Raw genomic sequence first — 23592 nt, forward strand, 5'->3', positions numbered from 1 at the left:
TCTTCCACTTCATGGTTCTGATGGTAGAAGAGTGAGTTTTGAAATACGCCGTTCACAGGTTCTAAAGCAGTTCAGCAGTAACAATTACATATTCATCTTGCTATACAACACAAAATTATACTTACCCCTATCTCCTTTATCTCCACGTCCTCCGGTTTCTCCTCGTACTCCTTCTCGACCCTGGGGTCCTCTTTCACCTTTTTCGGCTTTGAAACTTGCATCCACAACCGTCACTTGTCCCTAAAAGATTATAAATTAATACAATTTAAATCTAAACTAATTTTTGCTATTGAATTTTTCATTAAAAAATGTTTTGAAAAACACAAAAATAATCATTAATGGAATTAGTCATGTTAATTAATGTGTTTGTGTTTATTGGTGTGAACATAATGTTTTTTGATCGGATGAGTTGAAGAAGAAGATCAAGTATATGTAGACTTGAAATGGACAATAGTACAGATTCAGACTGAAGTGGGGGCTGTAAAGAGAGGAACCAAAAGCCACAATACTTACTGGAGGACCTTCAGGTCCAACTCGACCTTTACTACCTTTATCTCCCTTTTCACCCTGTGTGAAAGCAAAGAAATAATTATTAAATTTTATCAGGGCTAGAAATTAAATTTTCTACTCACTATTATTCATTTGCTTCGAGAAAAGGTGAAAAATTGTACGACTTGACCAGACTGAACTGATAGCTAATTTGACTGAAAAAGTCAACAGTTAATGTGATTTGTGTCTGAATATATTTTGAAGTAGCCGATTGAAACTTACAGTGCCTCCATCTCGTCCACCTAGTCCAGGCAAACCTTGCTCACCCTTCATGCCTGTATCTCCTTGCTCACCATCTACACCTGGCTTCCCTCGCTTACCCTGCAAAAATAATTTAAACAGCTGGATAATATGTAGATTCTACAGTCAACTCTCTCAAGACACCTTGGGCTGGCCTAATATGTCTTCCAAATGGTAAAATTAATTTTGGACATTGAGAAAAGTCTGTTTTGGGGAGTTTCCAGTTTGCCAAAAGTTGCTTATTGGAAGAGTTGAGTGCACAGTATTTATCAGTATTATTGGATTGGATGATATATGGACAAAATTCAGGTAATTTTAAATACCTTTCCTTATCTTTACATCCATCATTTTTAAAAGGCTTTGATAAAATGAAAAATTGATTAAAATATTTAATGTGTTATCAATAAAATCATTAGTAATATTGGTAAACTAAGTACGTAAATTCATTTTTAATTTGAAACTAAAAATAGTTTCCTTACCCTATCACCCGCTTCTCCTGGTTGACCCTTTTGACCCTTTGGCCCATCAAATCCACGAGGTCCCTAAAAAAAGAATTGAACATTATCATTATGAACTGGTTATTTGTCTGCCTGGCACCCAATGATCTTTCGACAACTAAGATTCATTAATTTTTCACAGCAAGATGATGTTTCTTATTTTTAAACATTCATATAATAAGTAATCAATCAAATATTTTCACTCCCAAGTGTAACTGAGATCAAATTGATACACCCTCATCTCGTAGTACCGCATATTACTTCACAAGGCAGAATCTCTATTTTTTAAATATACAAGTTTAACAGGAATAGGAATAATTCCAAACTGGACAATGATATACTGAAAATTAAATCAATTTTGAAACTGTGAAGATGTGGAAATGTGTCAGAATGAGATATTTTATTTATTTATTTTTTATTTTATGTCTTTAGGCACTGTGGCCAAGGATTACCAATAGTGAATTAATCACTGTCCTATCAGATAGGTGGTAATCCCCCTGATACAGAGGCTATTGTGTGAACCAGTTCACCGGGGTAACCCCCTACTCTTTTTCGAATAATGAACTGGGTTCTTTAAAGTACACACAGGTTATAACTGTGTACACTGGACCTACGGTTTATAGTCCTTATCCGAGAAGACTTGTTCCACCACCAGAACTAGGAGCGAGTCGGCCTCGAACCCTTGCCGATGTTAGTTGGCTCTTTAGGTACGATAAACGGCGCCCCTGCCTTAACCGCTCGGCCATATGACTCGCTCGCTAAATAGAGTTCATCCAACTGAGATTTAAACCCAGAATATTCTGTTTGATATGCAGATATCCTACCATTAGACCACTGGGCTTTCATGGTATGGTTCAAATTCAATAAGAATATTATAGTTACCATACTTCCTGGTGGACCAACTTCCCCTTTCATTCCCGTCATACCCTTTTCGCCCTAAAAAAAAATACAATGTTACAAGAAATATTTTTATTATTGCCATGAATTTGTTATTATTTTACTCATAATTTGCACGATAATAATGATAACTGATATTAAAAGTACTATTTGATACTTACATCTTCACCTTGTTTACCAGCTATAAATCTAATCTCTCCAGATGATGGTTCATTTTGACTTGAACAATCTTTTGCTGGCCCACGTGCTCCTTTTTCACCCTAAATAAACATATGGAAACAAATGTTTCTTTTAAATCATTGATTAATACTGTTTATTGGCCATACCATGTTAAAACACCGGTTCTTGTATTACCAAAGTTAATCATTTTCATAAGTTCCACAATCAACAAATTGATTATTACTACTAGAAGGCTGTAGTAGTGGATGTGTGAGGTGAGGTACTGGGGTAACCCCTTAATCATGGAGTGAGTGAGACTCGAGCCTTTACCGGTATTATGGCTATATTATTAAGGTTCCACTGTCTTAACCTATCGGCCACTCACTCGCACTTGGGTCTGGTTAGAACCGAGATGGTAGACTATCTGGGGATGTCGGGTGTTGTATAGAAATTCGTATTTTTTATTTAGGTATAATATAAAAATTTACAAAAAGCAGACAAAAGTAAAGAAAATATTGTAGTATGGGATAGTACATGAATAGAAAGTAACTTAGCATAGGGGTAAATTATTTAATCCACCATAATAATTATGAAATTAAATACCTTTTCACCATCACTTCCTCTGTAATTGACCCCCATAACACCTTTCTCTCCTTGAGGCCCTAGATCTCCCTTTGATCCCTGTATAATAGAAATAATAATTATGACTTAATGATGATAATACATGACTATATTATAGTAAAGCAGTAGGCCTAACTTATGAGTTAACAATGTCCTTGTATGTCCTGGCACAGATGACTTATGAGTTCTTGGAACACTAAACAAGATAGTTGCCTACTCTTATGGGTACAGGAATACATGTGGTCTGGTAGATGGTATACTATTCAAGGCAAGACATGAAGACTGCTAAAATACTATAGAAAGCAATATGTTGTGATTGGAGGATATGTAGTAGAGGAGTTATTCTAAAAATAAAAAAAAACATACTGTTCGTCCTTTATATCCACGTTCACCTTTACTTCCAGGTGCTCCATCATTTCCTGAATATCCCTAAAATAAACAAAGAATTATCCAAATGGAATCACACAATAAAGTAAGATGGAAATGAACATGTGAAAAGTAAAAAGATACAGGTATTCAAAATAGTAAATCCAATTTGGATTTGACAGTTACCCTTCCTCCTTCTTCTCCTTGGGGACCAATATCACCTTTCACTCCTTTCTGGGCATTTCCTGGTACACCTGGTTCACCCTGTTGATAAATACATATTCATATTTAAGGTTATTTGTTGATGTAGATATTTAGCTCATACATGACTAGATATAATACTCATTATACCTGAAACAAATATATTTTCCAAATAAGTAAGATGTTCAAATTTGTAGGAAAGTAGAAATTACCAGTGTTCTTAAGTGCTACAAAATTACCACAGAAATTGGTTAAATTAGAGATGTATGGAAATTAAGATAAATACTATGGAAATGCAGTACATACGAACTATGCAAATGTATGATTTGCCCTAAAATTATGGAAAATAATCAACAGCCACAAAAAGCTCTCCTTCTGGGGTTTTCATGACTGTTACTTCCATAGCCTCCCCCGTATTTACCTTAGGGCCAGGTGAGCCTCGTTCTCCTTGGTCTCCTTCTTGGGGAATTCCTGGTCGTCCAGGTACTCCTGGGTCTCCTTTTGTTCCATTACATCCTGGTAGACCGTGTTCTCCCGGTGGTCCATCCACTCCAGATTCGCCAGGTAAACCTGGGTATCCTGGATAACCTGGTTGTCCTTGTGTCCCCTAGAAAAAAATTTGATAAATTCTTATCATCTTTATGTTTTTAAAAACTGCTTACAACGCTCTTGTTGTGTTTGAGATATCGCAATGCCCATATAAAATGCTTGATATTTTGAAAGGTTATAAATAAATTGAAGAATTATTTTCCTTATTTCCCTTATTTTCTATGTTCTAATTCTCTATGTAATCCTGGTATTTACTAGTATCCACATTGTATAATATAATCCCATCTAGTAAATATTTACTGATTTATTATTTAATTTATAATGTATGAGCCTTCTGTTTACATGCTCATTGGAATTTATTGGAGAAACTTTATTATCTACTGTATAATTAAAAACATTTTCTATGAATTTGAAAGAGAAAAGAAATAAAGAAAGAAAGAAAGGGAAAAAAAGAAAGAAAGTAGAAAAAATAGAAGACTTGTTAGTTAGAAGACTCAATACAAACAACGTCTGTTGTTTCTGAGTAGCCATGGTTGAGTTGTTGGTAAGCTACTATTTTGGATGGTTCAATCATAAGAAACATGTCCAATTTGCTACCAATAATGACAATTTGAACAAGTCAAAGAAACAAAATATTTTAAGGTTAATATTACTTCTTCTTTCATGAAAAAACCTTTTAGAAGACACACACACGCTATGAAGTTTTAAAATACATGGTTTAGTTCAGTGCATTGTATTTATACAGTTGTGATTGGCATTAGTTGACCTTTTGACCTATTTAACAAAGATTCTAGGATCACCTACGGGCATTACATTCATCAGGAGTATAAGCTTTTGGGAAAATGGGTCGACAAGATTCTTGAAATATTCTGCAATCCAATCGTAACAAATAATGAAAAAAAAGAGGAGTTGCAAATGCTCACTGTCTGTATTATGGGTAAAGTGTAGGAGGGGTATGGAAAACAATAAATTATATTTATCTGATATGGTACGGGCAAGTATAGAACAAAAGACATTAAGGCAAATTTAGACAGACATAAGGAGAAGAAAACATCAAAAGAACTTTCCTTTTGTAAGAGTGTAATTAGTTAGTTTACATACAGTACAGCAGATATCTTACCCTTATTCCTTTAAGTCCAGTATTCCCTTGTTGTCCTTTTTCTCCCTGAAAATAACAACATCTACAGTATTACACATGATACTAAAAAAACATATTTTGACAGACCTATTTGGGTAACTCAGACCTAAACCAACTTGATCTCACAACTCATTCAAAAACTGATCCAGAGTTGATGTGGGACCAAGTTGACTTATTAAGAGTAGTTAGATCAACACACTGCAAAAGGTCTTATGTTTTTTTCTCCCAGTTTTATTTTATCTAAGTCTCTTTGGTACAATCTCTGTAGGCTGACTGTAGTTCCATTCATGAATCTGGTTGGATATTTCCTATTGAAGGTATGGTCTGTTGTAATTACTCTTTCCCCATTGTAAGTTACTTACCGCTATGCCACTTGGTCCTTGTGGTCCTTCTGGCCCTTGAAAGCCTGGTACACCTTGATTTCCTACAGGTCCTGATGGACCACGTGGACCCTATAAAGACAATTGGTATATTTTAAATGCAAGTGTACATAAGTTAAACTAGAAATAACAATAATATTCTAGTTACTGTATCGTTAAAAGCCTGTTTCTATTGACATCTATAGAATAGTTGTTTATAGTTTTATTAGTTGGCAAACCTTGCAGCCTAATTTTTAATCAAAACATCAAATATTTGGTGATCGCTGTGTAATGTCTATATAAATTAATTTTTATGATCCAAAGATTAGGTAGTCAAGACCGGAATTGGTTTTTAAAACTGTATTTATATTGCGGTTTTAAAAGGATTCTTTTGTTGAATAAAAATGGGCCCGAAGAAGATCTAAAACTAACATAAAATAAGAGATGGGACTAACAAAATATAAACAAACATAACTGAAGCTGTATTATTATTACTATATGTACTGTATGGGGCACTCGTAAATTACACCTCATGTCACACACACTAATTAATTTTTTCCCCATTTTGGTTACACTATTAGTACTCACTCATTACACGCTTTGTTTATTATATTAATGAGAACATATCTGCACTTTACGTGTAATTTAACTTGAGTCTCCTTGTTATATTTGCTGTAGGCTTTTCTATAATATCTAAAGTATGGAGTAGATTAGCAGAGTACAGGCCTAAGGGATTCGTAAGCCCTTATTAATTAAACCCCAGCAGGACATTCCAACTTTCCTATTGCTGACTGGTCCAAAGAGAAGACCGCAGAAAAATAATTGGGTCTAGATTATTGCCTATTAATAATAACAGTTGGGAAACATGTGCACAATTACAGCACCCTCTATTGTAAGAAAAATATTAAAAACACAGACTGTATCTGTATTGCTGGTATGTTATACAGCATGGTATCAAACCAACTACTGAAACAAGGCCCAATAATTTTGTGGCCGCAATTTGATTTTAATTGGGGGATATCTTTTTCCACAAAAGGTTAAAAAAAGTCATGAGGTAGTCTACTGTACAGTAGGCTTACTTATGCTTCCATTGTTGGTCATCTAATTTGAAAGGAGAATTTCAGGAAAACCTCACCCCTCCCCTCCCCAAGTTATACTTGACATTTTGGAAGAAAGCATGATACTCAAGCCATAATTTCAGTAAAATGATGTACTTTATACATTTCTTAAATATAGAAGATACTGTATCCCAGTGGATAATATGCTTTTACAGGTGGAACAGCTGATTCCAAAAATGTGTGGTTAATGGAATCTGTAATAATTTCATCTTACATACAGTATCATGTAACTGTCCTACTTCTCTAGGTAAATTGCTGTGAACTACAGATACTGTACACAGCACAGCATAAAATGTGTAGTAATGTTCTGACTGGATTGACTAAATTAAAATTAGCCCCAGTTAAAAGCTCAATTACCAAAACAGGTTTACAGGATGAATAGACAACATCATGAACTAGTAAAATCTTATGTCCAATGGTTTATACTGTATGACAAAAAGTGGCAAAAAAGATGTACAGTAGTGCCCATAAAAAGGTAAATGAAATTGTTACTGAATGTCTCTCTATAAATCCATGTTAGACATGCTTCAGTACTTGTCATAATCAGCACATATATAGCATTTTAATAAAAAATAAGGTATAAAATTCTTTATCATGAAAGCTTCATGACACAAGTCCAATCTTACAAGGTAAAAATGAAGATGTAAATAAGAATGAATGTATACCAACGAAAGTGAAATCTATTTTATCATAGCTTTATTAATAATAATAAATATTTTTTTAAATAATTAATATGATACTTACTTTCCGGTATAGTTCATTTGATCTCGTAACAATCAAAACTTAAAAGGTTTAGCCTATTTCAACTTTTGACCTATGGCTTTATCTGAATTTTACTCTCTCTTACTTTCTGTTATTGCTTTAAAATTTTTAAACTTGATATTTAACAACAAATTATTCTAAAACTGTTAATAATTCATTAATTTGTTTGTAGGTATCATGAAGAAAACATATTTTATGTTAACTGTAAAATTTAATTAACCTGAGCACTTTTTTTTATTTGAACCATCACCAATAATATAAAAGAGGAGGAGGGCATAATATATTTTCTGAATTCATTCAATACTGCCACAGATGGTTGATTATTTGGTGGCATCTTCAAATGTTTAGTAGTAGATATATTATACAGTATTAAACAGTAAAATCATGAAATAGTAAAGTCATATTTGTGACCCAATTTAAGTTCATTTTTTTTAAAAACAAGAAAACATCAATTATACAATGCAAGTTGTAATCGTGTGAATAGGTCCATTTTGGACTGATGAATCAGGGTTTTAAAGTCATTTCCGAGATTATCAACTCCCGAAGGACATCAATTGGGATATAACTTTTATACACTGTATTTGTTTCCATACTCGTGAAATTAATAATCAAATCAGCTGTTTTAGTTTTATTTAGTTTAGTAATTTTCATGATCTAAAACTAAAATTTGGTTTACTATACAGATGAATGTTGATTTCTGAGTTCTGTGATTTTCTTAAATACCACCCTATGTTTTGGATGTATTTTAAAAATCTATGGTTTTGGCCACAAAATCTATTGATATTTCATTTTTTTCAAGCTTCAACCTCTGATATGTATTGTCGCCCACAAATTGGATAACAATATTAAATACATCAAATTAAATCTTTTATTATAAGTAAATTTAATTATTTGTGTGTGAAGAAAAATTTTTAATGACTTTCATCATGTTGATAATTTAAAACATTTGATAACATTAATATTAATGTTTCACATTGTGATGCATGTATTCAATCACCAAGAGAACAATGAGAAATCAAGTTCTCTGTTAGCTGTTTCAAACGACATCTCATCAATAGCAACTGTTGACATTTCTGTTCAAAAAGCCCTAGGCTAATGATTTAAGGTTAAGAATTAGATCAAGAATTAATTTATAAATTAATCCTTTATTTTCCCACGAAATTGGTAATAATATACCATAATACAAAGTACACAAAATTATACAAAGTACATTTAATAGTATAAGTGTACTTATATTATGTATTTAAAAAATAATCTCATATTATAATATATGGCTATAATTTGTTTGTAATTTTAATACAGGTATTTTTTTTTATATAATTGTTTGTTTTTTTTGTCTGGATTTAAAGAGACACGCCCTTTTGCTATAGCTTTTGTCTATTCTCAGTGCTTTTTATGTTTCACTAAAAATAAATAAAATATGTATTTTAGTTTATTTGATTTTATATACTTAGTCAAAATTTGAGTACATTATTTTTTTTAGTACATTATATATTCACAAGTTACTAAAAATAGGGGGGTAATTAAATGCTCATAAATACCTGATATTTGATACTTTAATGTTATGATTAAATTGTAACATATTTTATGTCCTTTGAATTAATTTGCAACAAATTATAAAATGTAATTGCATATCAGCTGTCGGAACACCCAGAAAACATTATATAAAGTTGAAAATCTTTTCTTAGGCACGTCTCAAAATACCTGAAGGTAAATATTAGAGAATTAAGAAGGCAGGGAATAAGGGTTATACTAGCAGCGAGTGTACAATCCAGTAGGTAACGATTTCACTGAATTAGCCTAGAGAGCAATATTGAATTTTCCCAAGGCAATGGTCCAGCCCGCACATGCGTTCAATTGGCTGACCCGTTGCTCACCCTGGTTACGTTAACGAGACGCAGGAGGAGGACGTATTTTAAATGTGACCGCAATCCACGTTCTAATCGGACTGATCAGTGCTAAAACCACTGCGACAGGGTGTATGTGGATGGAGATTGTTGATTCTAATGTAACATGGATATGAACAGAGCAGGGTAGCCAATTACGAAGAGCCCCACCATGCTGAGATCACAGCTTAATTTTCTTACCGAAAGAATGTGCACTTAAGGGTTGCCTTCAAAAGCTAACCCTAGCTTGTCTATTACTAATACAAAACAATAATTTCATATTGTAACCTCAGGAATTTTATAATAAAATAATTGTCCAACTGGCCACATAAGTTTGGTAAGGGAATTCCAGTAAGGTGCTTCTTAAATGGAATATTAACAGTTATTGAATGCATTTATAAACAAGTAATAAAGATATTGAATAACTGGTTATTCAAACTCTATAGGTTTGAAAAGATTAATAATACCATGTAAATTTAAACAAAAAGTTAAGTAAGACATTTTTTACTTTAATTAAGTATGACAGTAACCAAAAATATCAATTAAGTTTTAACCTCTCAATCCCAAATTTATCATTTTTATTCACAAAAAAGTGATACCTCTTTCGTTGTAAATTGACCACATGTAGTTACATAAACATGGAAACATACAGTACTTTCCAAATTACTACAATGTGAGATTTTATTTACAAACTGTTAATGTGTTATAATGTTAACATTAAAATTAGAGTCAATTAAACCATAGTCAAATTAACTATGATGAAACCTTGGAGTTATAGTTGACAACATTTTCTAGCTCAAATCAAAATTAAAAACGCCTACTGTATTCACACAGATAATTCTGGAAAAACATCATCCTAATACTTTGACTTCCTTCCCCAGGCCAAAGAATATAGAAAGGAAACAGGTATTTATTAAATGTGTAGCCTTGTGTACTAAATAGTTCTAGGCCATGTGGATATAAACCCACTCTTCCCTGCCAATTTTGATACAAGGTAACATCTATTTCACAGAATCATTGAAACCGATACTAAAAATGTAAATTGAATTACTGTCAAATATCTTCCTAATAGATTGGATAAAAGGTATGGAAATTTGATATTAATAAAATCTTTTTAAGATGTAGGATGGAGGTGGTAATGGTGGTCTAAAGTAATTGGACACAAAGAGTAAAACCTGTTCTGAAGGGTATTTTCAGGCTCATGGCTTAAAGGATGTGTTAATAGTTATTTTATAATATTATTGGAATGTTCAATATTATTGACGTGCACAGAAGGAAATCTTAAGGTGCGCTTGTGTTTTTAAAAAATGAAATGTACATGTGAATGATTAATGCCAGTTGTAGTACAAAGGGACTGGGTTTCTCATCCAAGCATCATTTTAAAATGTTTCTACTGCAGGTACTGCAGTACATTTTATTTACTGCATTATCATAGGAATTTAGTTTACTGTAAGTCTACATTTGTTAGACACTGTAAATATGTATGAAAAAAGCTTGCCAAATAAGTAAAGAAACTGTAGTTACTACAGTAACTGCATTAAAATAATATTGGTATGATTCCTAAACCAAGACAATATCCTAACAATCTTAGTGATATAGAGGGCGACACATTTTTATTAATCTCTGTAATCTGTTTTATCTTCAATCATAAAGATCATAAATCACCTATATATTTTCGTCTGTGACAAATTAAAATCTAGGTAGTTACATATGTATACTAATTACTATACAAAGGGACAATTTGCGAAGTTGTTGAAACATTATCATTAAATAAAGAAGATGAAGAATAACATTTCCAGGGACAAAGTAAACTCTCCATGATCCCTCAAAAAGCTCTAATGGGAAAAACAACAAACCACAAGGAAACTAAATACTTGAGTTGTGGTAGAAGAGTACAATGATTTAAAATAGATCAAAATGATTTGTTTTTAGATTAAAGTGTCAATCAAGCAATATTGACAGACTGTCAAACGAAATGGTAAACATTAAAAACACAAGGGCCTGTTTCCACTGCAATTCAACTTGAAACAGATTTTAAATTTAATGTACATTTTTAAAAAGTCAAATATAAATAGTCATCCAGACACTATAAATGACATACACTTTACACTGGAAAAAACAGATATTGAAAGTGATATGATAACCTGCAGAGGAAAAATAAATCACTTTATGGAGCAACATATCACACATAATAAACTTGATAAGGGTACTAAAAAAATAATAATAGAGATAAAGAAGAAATGCTGGAGGGGATTGTCATCTTTTATATTCAGTTTGACCTAGATTCAATCAGTAGGGGCAAGTTTAGCAGACACCTGTATCTAGCTACCCTTCTGAGCAGCTGTTTTCAGTGTCACTAACCCTAGGCAATGGCATATAAGGTCTTTTCCTCACTCACCTTCATTCCAACCTCCTACAGCATACCAAAGGACCTAAGGGACCAGCCTAGACATTCTTTCACATCCAGCAAAAAATACAAAATGGTAGTGAATTTTTCATAATTAAATACTACTTGATCTAAACTACTAACTGCAAATTGCATTTTCACTGTCCTATAAGCTATAAAATATACAGAGGTTGATCTAGAGGGAGTCAAGCTGGCTTTGGGCCACACTATGAAAAGGTAAAACAAGAAGAAAAAAAGGTCATTTACGTAAAAAGAAGGGAGTACAAGCGCCCCCTTTATGACATGGTAACAAGTTTAAAGAAAAATACCCATGTCACCATGATGATTCAACCTTTTGAAAAGATATACACCTTTATCACAACAAATGCAATCCTCTGAAAATAAACAATTTTTACAGACCTTGGCTGAGATATATCTTACCAATAATGGGGTCAAACAAGTTGCAGACCACCCTGAGTTTTCAAGGTCTATATTTTATATCTACAATAAAGAACATAAAAGAGGAGAAGGGATTAAACAATTCATGGATGCCCTCTAGTGATAAAATTCTGGAAAAATTTGGCTGTTTTAAAAAACAAATTGTGCCAGTGGCCATAGCGACAAGATAAGTTTGAAATAAATTTGTTAAGCCAAATAAGTAATTATACTGTACACTAGCTGTGTTATTTTTTTTGGTGCAACATAACATACAGTTTTAATAAATCAATTTGACAGGTAGGAATTGTTGAACCTGACAAAATCCCAGTGATAAAATTAGCAATTTCCATCTAATTTTATTTAGAGGAAGAGTCAAGGTCAAAAATTGGATGGGAAGATGATGAAGTACTTAAAAATGCTGATTTCTCTTTTCTTGGCCTATTAAGTTGGCAATTACTGCATAATTTTCGGATTCTTGACAGTTCCTTTCCTTAGGCCGATTTCTGCTTAATTTAACAAGGCTACAAGATGTCTCCCTCTTACTCTAGTTTACCCTTTTCCAGTGCTATTAAACTGAAAAAGGAAATGAAAAGGAATAGCGGCAGATCAAGGATTTTGAAATAGAGGGGCCGAAAAATGTTGAATGAAGTGCTGAACTTTTTTTGTATTGTAATTTTTGACATTTTGGGAAAATTCCATATCTATAGGTTTAACTTGTGTGCCTTATTATAGTATATTAACAAACAAATTGCAAAACACAACTTAAGTATGCCACCAAAAGAAAAACACTAAGGCTCGCACATACATTCAAATGTGACTGCGAAAAGTCTGCGATCCTATGACCTATGAAATTGATACAAAATGACTACTGTACTGGACCTAAAACATTAAAATTAACTCAATATTTATAAAGAATGATTTCGTGACATCTTTCAGAAAACAAATGAAACAAAAAAAAAATAAGGAGAATGATGATGTTATGAGTATACAATACAAGTAAACAAATACAAATTTAAGTGGATATAAAGCAGATAGATTATAGGTAAAATCAAAAGAATCTAAAAGTGTGATTATTTTCCTAGCCTCATAATGATTAAACCAACAGGTGTTTGGAAAGATGTTATTGTCAAGTTGTCACTTAAATTCTTTGGAACAAGACAATAAAATTGATTAATTTTACACAGTATTTTGAAACATCATATAATCACCTTAGAAATGTCTAAAGTTAAGTGGATCATTTTGAAATGAAATAATTCCATTTTGATAAGCAACTTTTACTAGGTCAAGGGTAGTTCAAACAAATCATACAGGGCCTATTTCTGCTGTGAGTGAGGAAATAAGTTAAACTGAATGTAAACAAATTATTCCATCTAGTTGACAAGTTTAACTCATCAAAAGCATAACTCAAAAGGCAACTCAATCCCATATTTCAAATGCTCCTGTGAGCTGTGTTGCTTTACTTCTTTCAGTACTGAAAGTAGTGAAAAATATGTTTGCCAATTATCTGTCACTGCTACAAGCAGTATTCCTTCACTAATCTTTAAAAAGAGGGAGTATTGTGGAGCAACAATACGCCAGGATCTGGATAATATCCTACTCATTTCAAAATATATTATACGTTTAGCAATCTTCAACATATTTATCTATTGCCTAGATTTTAAATGTTTCAGAAGAAAGGCAAAATAACTGGGTTATAGCAGTAAAGGTCAAGGAACTTTGGTTTACAATTTCATTGTTTTGTCTGATTGTACACTATTGTACTGTACATTCAACAACATCCTACACTAATTTCTTTATCAGATTTCCAGGACGATTATGCAACAACATGGATGGGTATACATGGGTACTGTATAAGAAGAGAAATTTACATTTCCCCAACTTTCCTAAATTACTGATTGCAGTGAATTCCATTTTCTAACAGTTAAAGACACTTTTCCTCCAATTGTATGACGTTTTGTAAAAATAATGCATACAGTAATATCAATTCAAAATATTAAACCAGGTAATTCCTTGTCTTAAAATTACATTTTATGGTGAAAAGAGAAAAACAATGTCCTAGTTTTGTAGGCCTACATAGGTTGTAAACAACAGTAACAACTACAGTATAGGTCTAGTCTGGCATTGTCTAGTTGCTGCATTAATTTTCTTTCTTTTTGTTTGTGGCAGAATCCATAAATATGGCGCATTGATAATGAATATGATACAATTAAAATCAGTAAATCAGGTACCTGGCTTCTAAATTGATTTGCTACTGACCATAGAAGGGAATAATAATTAGAAAACTTAAATCTGCCCAAGTTCATTTTTCTAGGCAACTTTCTATACCTGTCAACCCTGTCAATAGATTACTTCCCAATACAAAGTGCATTTCCTTTATTTCCAGAAGAATCTGGAGAAGTTATCATTTCTGTCACCTTGACTACATAGTACAAGTCTCTGCCAGCTATCAATTGAAATTACAGTATAGGCTTAACCAAGGGTCAAATATAATACTAAATAATACATTTTAAGAAATACATGAGCACATAATTAATGAGAAACATGGGTCTTGGAACAATTTGACTTTTGATTCAAGTATTACCCTACTACTGTACAATATAATACTACCAACAAAAAAACTCATAAATCTGTCATTTTGTCCATAAAAGGAGACCATTCTAGCAATACAAGTGCTTTCCAGTGAGAGTTTGAATGTGGTGTGCCATGGTGATCTATTTTATATACAGGTACAGTATGCACTGTTTAAAGACTTATCATTGTATGCCATAGGGAATATATACAAATTTTGAAGTTCCTCATCTGGATTTTGCGGATTTGGGGCCAGTACATTTTCAGGGCATACACTGGTCCTTTGGGACTGTATATAGTAACCTTTTAGTATTTTTATTTAAAATTATATTATATTTTCATAATTGGCTAACTGGATTCGAGGATGTCCCCGTTCTCAGCATGTTCCGGGTGCTTACAAATTTTGTAAACCCAACCATAGAGACTGAGAGAAACATTTTTTGTGTGTGGTAACACAGTAACATAAAAAGATTGGTATTGACAGTAGCATTGAAAGGCGTCCTTTTGACTATCAAAGCAATATTATCAACCAGAAAAAGGAAATCATTAAAATAGTGTTTCAACAGACAACAACATCATAATATGTGATGTCAAATATCCTTCTGTACTAATACAGTTATGTAATTAATAATAAATAATTGATTTTCAAGGATGTCATGCCTCAAATGTTTCAGAACAGCCGGTATATCTAAAAAATTAATTTAGAATCAGAAAATGTGGAAGCATTTTATACAGTAAATAAATGTTCTAACTCTGACATAACCTTCAATTTTAATAAAACATAGGAACATTTAATGGCATAATGTGGCAAATAAACTGTTGAATAAAAACAGCCAATCACGAAATGTTTAACCTTGGCAAAATGTTCTATATAAAAGGGATTCTCTACAAAACATAATATAATAGTGGGCCTGTTTCTACTGCCAAAAAAGATAAATAACTGTCTGAATAAATTACTCCCACATTCTTAGCAGCAAAAAAAAAACAATACCATTTAACAAACAGGTTATCGAAAAAACAGTTTGTTGGTTGGTTGTTAGAAAACCCATTTATATAATTTTTTCTGGCATTAAATTCAGTTCCAGCTTTCCAAAATATATTAATTTGATATTCAATTTGATTCAAGGTAAATAAAGGTATTTTCAAAATGAAGAACAAAAATTTGTCATCATCTGAAAAAAACATCTGAACACGATAGTAGCAAATGTCATCCAAACACCAAAGAGCCTTAAAAATGGTCATGTTTGTCTAGACTGTTTACAAGTTTATTGTCGAAAATCTTGTTTAGTCTAGTTTGATTGATATAGCTACTGCCATTGTCTTTAACAAATTTAATTATCATAATAAAGAGGACTATAACAGGATATATTGTATATCAATTAAGACCAGTTGAAATATAGGTCAGTGGTTCCTTACTGGACTGGATAATATTTCCTTCTGGTGTTTCTTCAACTTGGCCTAGATGTTGACTTTGGTGATAAAGAAAAATAATAGACAATGAAGATGAATTATTAACAAAGATAAAGTTAGTATATAATGGAAATGATGTTATCTTTTGTGAATTTGTGTTATTGTACCTAATATTGGTTCATAAACTTCCATTGAGTTTAGCTAATGTCGGCCAGACAAATCAAATTCAGGTAATTAAGATTCTATTCTAAGATAATTTAATTTTCATGTCTGAATGACCTGTTTAAAATAACAAATTAATTTTATAGTTTCCAAATTTATGAAAACCAGGGATATGATTTAACAGCGATATTGAACCTCTCTTGTACTGTATAAGCTATCACACCATGTTCAGTACAAACACTGAAATCATCGCTGAGTTGTCTCTACAACTAAACATTCCAATGAAATCACTACTACTACTGTAGTACTACTGTGTAAGAGAAGTTACCAAAATGTTGGGTAAAAAAGCTTATTCAAATACATACATATTTAATTCTGCAATTTATTGGCAAGATATATTTTATTTGTCAAGTATTAAAGTATCAAAGCACAGAACAGGCAACATTTTCCCTATTACTTTACATTCCACAAACACTCAGTATGTTTCATCAACTGATGAACATTTTAAGTTGGAGAACTTTTTAAAGGCTTTCCCTGATGTTGCTAATAGCATCCTGCTGATTGTTACCACACATCATTAAAGATGATATTCTATTGAATGAATGTCTGGCTGGCTTAGATCCAAATGAGGTGATTTTCCTCTAGTATAGTAGGTAAGTCAAGGGTGCCACAGTGTTTATTATTATCAGCCACCAGGTTAAATGATGCAAACATTAAAGAATGTTTTAAATGGCACAAATATTTATCAAGAAGATTTAATAGTTGGCAGTTATCTTAATTGTGTCATACCTCGTATAAATAAAAGAACTAAATATGTAGTCTGTATATAGACTGAATTGAATTGCCACCATGGTGAGAATTTTAGATACAATTACAGTAAACATTGGCAAAAGAGGTTTATAAAGAAAACCACTCCATAGGCTACCTTGAAGGATTATTTTGATATTAGGCCTATGTTATTTATTTACAAAATTGTCTTTTAATTGTAAAAAATATGGGCCATGGCTTTACAAACACCTAAGGCTAGCAGATGGCCTAAACAGTTTTGATGGAAGTGGTCAGTGTTGAAAACCAGCACCTGCTTCTTCAATGAAAACGTTCAATATAAAAAATGTAATTTATTTTAGCTTTTACATACTGTATGTGTTTGTGAGTTTTGTATTGTACATTCAATACAATAATCTTCATAGCAACATGCTCAAATTGATCTACCTAATAAAATGGTCATATTAGAGACAATTTTAGCTAAGTTCAGAGATCATATTCACATTTTCATATAACAATGCAATGAACAATTTTTCTGACTAATCCACTAACCCTTATTTTATGGAAATATATCCTAATGATATTGCACGAAAACTACATTAGCATAAGGCAATTACTTGTGACAAGTGTTTCCTATTTTTCCTATATTATCTATTCTTCTTTTCTTTGATATAGACCTATCAGCAATCGCCCTATTTCATTCTTCCTGGATGAAGCACATCAACGTAGATAAAACAGGCCACACATTCATATTGTGCAATATATGAACTAAAAAAGCATATGGTATTTGAAGGGAAAAAATATTGAATTACATGGCAGCTCTCAATTTGTGTAAAAACAATCTCTTTAAAGTTCCAATTCACAGTTACTGTACATGATCAACTAGTTGACTATGTTTCACAATAATATGAATGTTTACAGTAGCTTGGTTCCCACTACGACACAATGCAAGTGACATAGTCACAAGGTATCAACAAAAAATGCCTTTATGTAAATGGGAAATGATGATTTAAGCATTGATTCCACATAGGCAACAGCGACTGTGTATGCCACTTTGAATTTAACGCAAGAAAAACATAGTTATATGAAACCTTTTTTGTTAAAAGAATGTAACATCTATATTCAAATCACCACTCAGTGGCATAACACAGCGGCCAAAGACCACTGGTTTAGCACTCCTGTAGGGGCCCTCCAACGCTGGGTAGTTGCATTGGACTATATATAGCTACAGCTCATAGCTACAGTGCTCCACTGTCACCACCGCATGTCCACTCTTTCTTTCTCTCTTTCTTTCTTAACATGTCGACATCTGTTTCTGCATGGAAAGGGAATCAAGCAGTTTGCTCCTTGCACCATTTACAATGACTACAGCTACTTTTACTTACCCTATCACCTTTTGTTCCATTGCAAATACACCTTGGAGCCCCTTGACAACCCACACATGCCTGCAAGAAAACAATGTTTTGAAACAAATAAACATCAACACAGAAAACAACATTTTAAAGATTTAAATCATGTTTATGCCAAAAATTGATTATTAATTTCTAATTTGTATTTTCTAACTTTCTAGTCTTTAATTAATTAAAATGTAAACAAATTTCCTACTAGTTTGAGACTATCTCTGGCTGACTGTTTGAAAGAAAATACAAGTTGAGAAAAACTATAAAGTTGTCATTCTGAATCCTCTCATTTTGTTACATTTTACAAAATATTAAGGTGAATACATAATTCTTACACTCCAGATAGTATTGTATTCTACTATATAACATTTCATTTTTTAATTCATTTTAAATTATCCTATTCTGTATTGTTTTTTCCAATAGAGCATACAGTTGAAAGTAAATCAATTAAGTTTCTTTTACAAAACCTGTTGCTGGACATTCCATACAAACAATAAATCATAAACAATAATAAACAATAAATACTGTACATTGTAATAACTTTGTATGTATTCTAAAAATGTCTCCAGCACATACAAGTACAGCTATGTTCACTGCACAGTTGAATAAATTGAGGTATATACAGTACCTCCATGGTTGAATACAATGTTAATAAAAAGAAATGAAAAACAATTTTTAAGAAGCTAATAAAAATTCCTTAGGAATTGACAGGTTTATTTACTACATATCATTTGCATTTTCCCATTATACTATATTAACCCAGCTGCCGTTATTAATATTAAAATTTTGATTTAAGTGTCATTGTCATTTATAGTAGCAGGTACAGTAGCTCAAACCAGTAGCTATAATAATGCACTTGTCAATTGTATGACCCACTATACAACCCCCGGGAGAGGTGCGTCATTTGTCCGATGTGCGTCATACCTTATGAATACCGTGACGCACCCATGCGTCAATAATGTGACTTACCTTTAGGTGACCATGACGCACCCATTTTGACGCACTGTGACCATGTTTTTTATGATATTTTGGGTGGTAAAGTGACGGACATTGACACACCATTGGTCATTGATTTGACGTACCATCTAGTTTTTTGACACACCCCTGTGTCAGTAATTATTTGTAAATGACGCACCCATGACGCACCTCTCCCGGGGGTCGTATAGTGGGTCATACAATTGACAAGTGCATAATATCCTCTTCTTTATGGACACAAGACCAAGGTCACACCCTTGCCTTCAGCCTCCTTCAGGGCCTTTTTAGTTATTATCATACCACCATCAGGGTCATGATAGTTAGGAGTACACTAGGCCTAGAACAGGTAAATTAAAAGGTCTTTTATTCCAAAAGATACAAGCTATAGGGGATACTATGCTCTCAATGAATCCACTGTTTGATTTTCATATTTGGTTTCACTGACCTTCGAACTTTGTGGAAACAAAACCCATGTACATTAAGATAGATTTCCACCTACATTAAATGTACCATCCTATCTATAAAAATTCTTTTTTTTGTTTGTTTTATTCTTTACCTTGTAACATTTGTGCTCATGTTAATGAAATTACTGAACTAAAAGTAAATTATGATTTGTGCGGTCGTTTATGCATTTAAACAAACTGTAACTGTGTCTAATTTTATTTTTAAAAAGCTGGACTCGCAACATAGGCTGTGTTTATACAACACCCTAAATTTGAACACGTCTTTAATTTTTAGCGTGTTGCACGGGCCGAGGTCAACCCCACAAAAACCTTGCAGTTATACATTAAATCGTAATACTGTGTTATAGTTATACCGTAGTTCATAATCTATACTCGCATGCATTATGAATTAATATGAGTTTATTAAGGATTTTAATATAGGATGATTTCATTTAAAATTTAGTTTATTCAGTTATTGATTTTTTAAATCTGATTTTGAAATTAGAAAAAAAAATGTTTTAGAATTAGGATAAAACTATGCTACATTTTGCCAAATTATGCCAACATTTGATTATCGTTAATGTTAAGTGCTAAAATGCAAAAAAAGCACAATTATCTACTAGATTTGGTCAACATTTTCACAGCCCATACTTTTATTTAACGAGAGGTCAAAACAATACCCTGAGGACACTTCCAACACGCCAACAGCAACCGGGAATCCACAAAATTTTAGGATTCAGCCAAGTAGCCTTTTTTGCAATTAAAATCTCATTACACGGAATCTCTTCGATGTTATACAACACACTTCTTGTAGGCGTGTTGAATATGCGTGTAATAGCGTGTTGTACAGTATAAACGTGCACTTAGTTAGTGTACTAGCAAATATTTATGTGTAGGGCTAAACATCACGTATTCACACATATTGTAGGCAAGTTATTTTATAGCCTCAGCCTATCAAATCAATACCACCCCATGTCAAATGTAGTTCTTCAAGGGACATTTTAAAATGTAATGTTTTGATTTTAATAAATACTGTAGACCTACAAGAAACATTCTAAATTGAGAGGTTGTTGTTCTACTAGCCTGCAGTGTAAAATGAGTCGGGTAACAAATGTTACTTGTTGATTGATAATGTGATGGTGGGCATATTTGTCTGAAATTTTAGATGTTTTGATGTTGACCGGAAAATTCTTAAGTCTTTAATAATAATGTTATTAATAACACTAATGCATAACCCATTTCAATCATTTGCTGTGTACACAATATTTAAAAAAAAGGTTTAAGCAAATATATAAAACTAACAAAAATCTGTGTCTGTCTTTTATATAAAAGAAATATGGAATAAAAAAGCAATAATACACACCTACAGTACAGTATGTAATATTGCACACATTATTTCACAAATTTAATTAAATTAAAAACTTTTAGTTGGCTGCCTTGCTAAAATATTTTAGCAGCAGAAAGACTTTAACTATTAACTATATGGAAGTTGGCCTACTAAAACATGAGCCACAACTTTTTTTCAGGTTGGCCAATGAACTTGACAACTGTGTACAGTAAATTTTTAAACTCCAATAAATTTTGTTGGTTTGAAATTCATAATTGGTGAAATACAGCTCAACTACTGTACTGTACTGTACTCTACATTAATGAACTTGCTCTCAATTTCAAAGTTATCAATTAACAGACATATTAGTTCATTATTACTAGCGTCATTTGCAGTAGGTGGTAACTTCAAACTTGTACAGTGGTGCTTTTAAAAACAGCTACATTACAGTAACTTGCATAGTTTTGTTTTTCAAAATTGCTCTTAAAAAAGGGCCTGTTTCTGCTGCATAAAAATAACCGGTTGTGAATCGGTGTGAATAAATTAACTTCATTTTCTTGGGAGCAGAAACAGGACAAATTTGTGGTAACCGGTTAAAAGGCAGCGCAAAATAACCGGTTAAAAACACCCATTAGATTCGGTGTTAGAACGCCATTTAACCGGTTATCACTGGGCAACTTTTAGCTGCAACACGAAATAACGGTTATTTGATTGACAGCTGCTGACCCCGAGTCAACTACACGGCAGTAACATTTGAATTAACCGCCAGGACCAATTGCATTTTGGGTAATTCTAACGATTTTTGTCAACGACCACCCATTGATTTAACTGGGTATTTGGGAGCACAAACGCGGTCTTGTTATTTTTAATCCATTTTAAAATAAACGGTTAATTTTTTAGATCCCCTGATCAAAACTATCCTGCCTATCTAGGCTTAAAGTATTGTACCTCCTACAGTAATCAAAAGAAAACAATTAATAGTTTGAGGATACGGGAACATAAAGGCGTAATTATGTAATCAAAATTAATTGATATGAGTCTCCTTACAGGAAAGTATAGGAAGTAATTTTTCAATTGATAATTACAATTATTTTCCTGGTCAAATTTATTTAATAATTAGAAACAACTTAATTTAAAATTGACACACATGTCTAGCTGAATAATTATTTTACCACATTTGAAATAATTGGACATTGTGAACTAAGCATTACAGCCAACCATGCTATGAATTCTAAAATCTACTAATTGAGAAATCACTTTTTGAGCTAGATTACGACAATGCAATGGATGGAGCATTTGTTCTTCAACATGTCTGTTGTGAAATTGGTAAGAACTTCCCACCAACTAGATTACTAGACGATTAATTTCCTTGTAGTTAATACTTTTCTCATTATAAATGTGGCAGGAATGTTGAGATTCATAGCATATTAATTAATTACATCAATTAACACTAACATATAGCTGTATCCTTCTGGAAGTTTTTCAATGAACAGCAGATGTATCCAATTGCTTTAGAGAACTATATTATGTTTTTAACAAGTTTCCAGACTTAGTTTTGAGGGAAATTGGATGGCCACAGTTTCCAGTAAATTTATAATTACTATATAATTAGTTCGTATATAGAATTACAAAATGTTATTAAGAACCAATTCTAATCTTTTTTAAAAAAAGATTAGAAAATTAAATTGTTCAATCTGTAGGTACTGTAGGTCTACAGTACAGTAATAACTGAATTTCAAGTATGGCTGGTACTTTTGTAAGTAGATATTTTTATACATTTACTGTAGCATACTCATTAGTCAGATCATTTTACAATGTGGTGTATTACTGTATGCTGGGTGTGACCAAAATGGTGCATAGCTGAGCAGGGGGAAGGGTTTAAAACTCTATCTGATTGGCTAAATTGTGATAACCATACTGTGAGCGAACATTCCTTCGGTTGGATACATTTTGAACTAATATTAAACTGTATTGGTGTTAGTTAATACTTGATACGATAATAATAATATGACTTTTTTTCTGGACAGTTTTATTTACTGTATTCCATTGAAGTTGAGTCTTCTTCATTGGTCTACTGTAACAAACATTTGAATTTCAAATTAAGCTTCAGGGTCAGAGGTCACATTCCAAAATACAACTGCAATAAAATTCCACCTTTTGCATTCTGTGAGGCAGATTTTTTTTTTTTTTTTTAAGTAAACAACATATTAAAAACAACAGTATAAATACATTCTATTAATCTTTACAATAATTTCTTAAGTTGTTTCAAATTAAGTTCCAAAATGTACATCTTATCCACATCTGTATGTGACAGTATGGCTTAAATTTCTTTTTAAGAACAGTTAGTGGCTTCAGGGAGGATTTTTCTTAATATCA

At 32.4% G+C, this 23592-nt stretch overlaps 1 protein-coding gene across 2 annotated transcripts in view; it reads right to left on the reverse strand.

The window, feature by feature from the left end:
• LOC144843137 (uncharacterized) overlaps window positions 1-23592 on the reverse strand; it is a 49909-nt gene that overhangs the window by 23521 nt on the left and 2796 nt on the right. For both annotated transcript variants that reach the window (XR_013612229.1, XM_078699862.1), the window contains exons 2-14: window positions 18457-18516; window positions 5580-5669; window positions 5200-5244; window positions 3952-4137; window positions 3516-3593; window positions 3330-3392; window positions 2946-3023; window positions 2345-2443; window positions 2169-2222; window positions 1269-1331; window positions 772-870; window positions 514-567; window positions 126-240 (exon numbers count right to left, since the gene is read on the reverse strand). Coding sequence is in view for 1 of the 2 variants with exons in the window: in XM_078699862.1 (XP_078555988.1) it covers window positions 126-240; window positions 514-567; window positions 772-870; window positions 1269-1331; window positions 2169-2222; window positions 2345-2443; window positions 2946-3023; window positions 3330-3392; window positions 3516-3593; window positions 3952-4137; window positions 5200-5244; window positions 5580-5669; window positions 18457-18516 (1084 nt within the window). In the remaining variant the exon portion in view is untranslated. The remainder of the gene's footprint in view (window positions 1-125; window positions 241-513; window positions 568-771; window positions 871-1268; window positions 1332-2168; window positions 2223-2344; window positions 2444-2945; window positions 3024-3329; window positions 3393-3515; window positions 3594-3951; window positions 4138-5199; window positions 5245-5579; window positions 5670-18456; window positions 18517-23592) is intronic.

Source organism: Antedon bifida, chromosome 5 (genome assembly GCF_963402885.1).
Source record: "Antedon bifida chromosome 5, ecAntBifi1.1, whole genome shotgun sequence".
Taxonomy (NCBI): Eukaryota; Metazoa; Echinodermata; class Crinoidea; order Comatulida; family Antedonidae; genus Antedon; species Antedon bifida.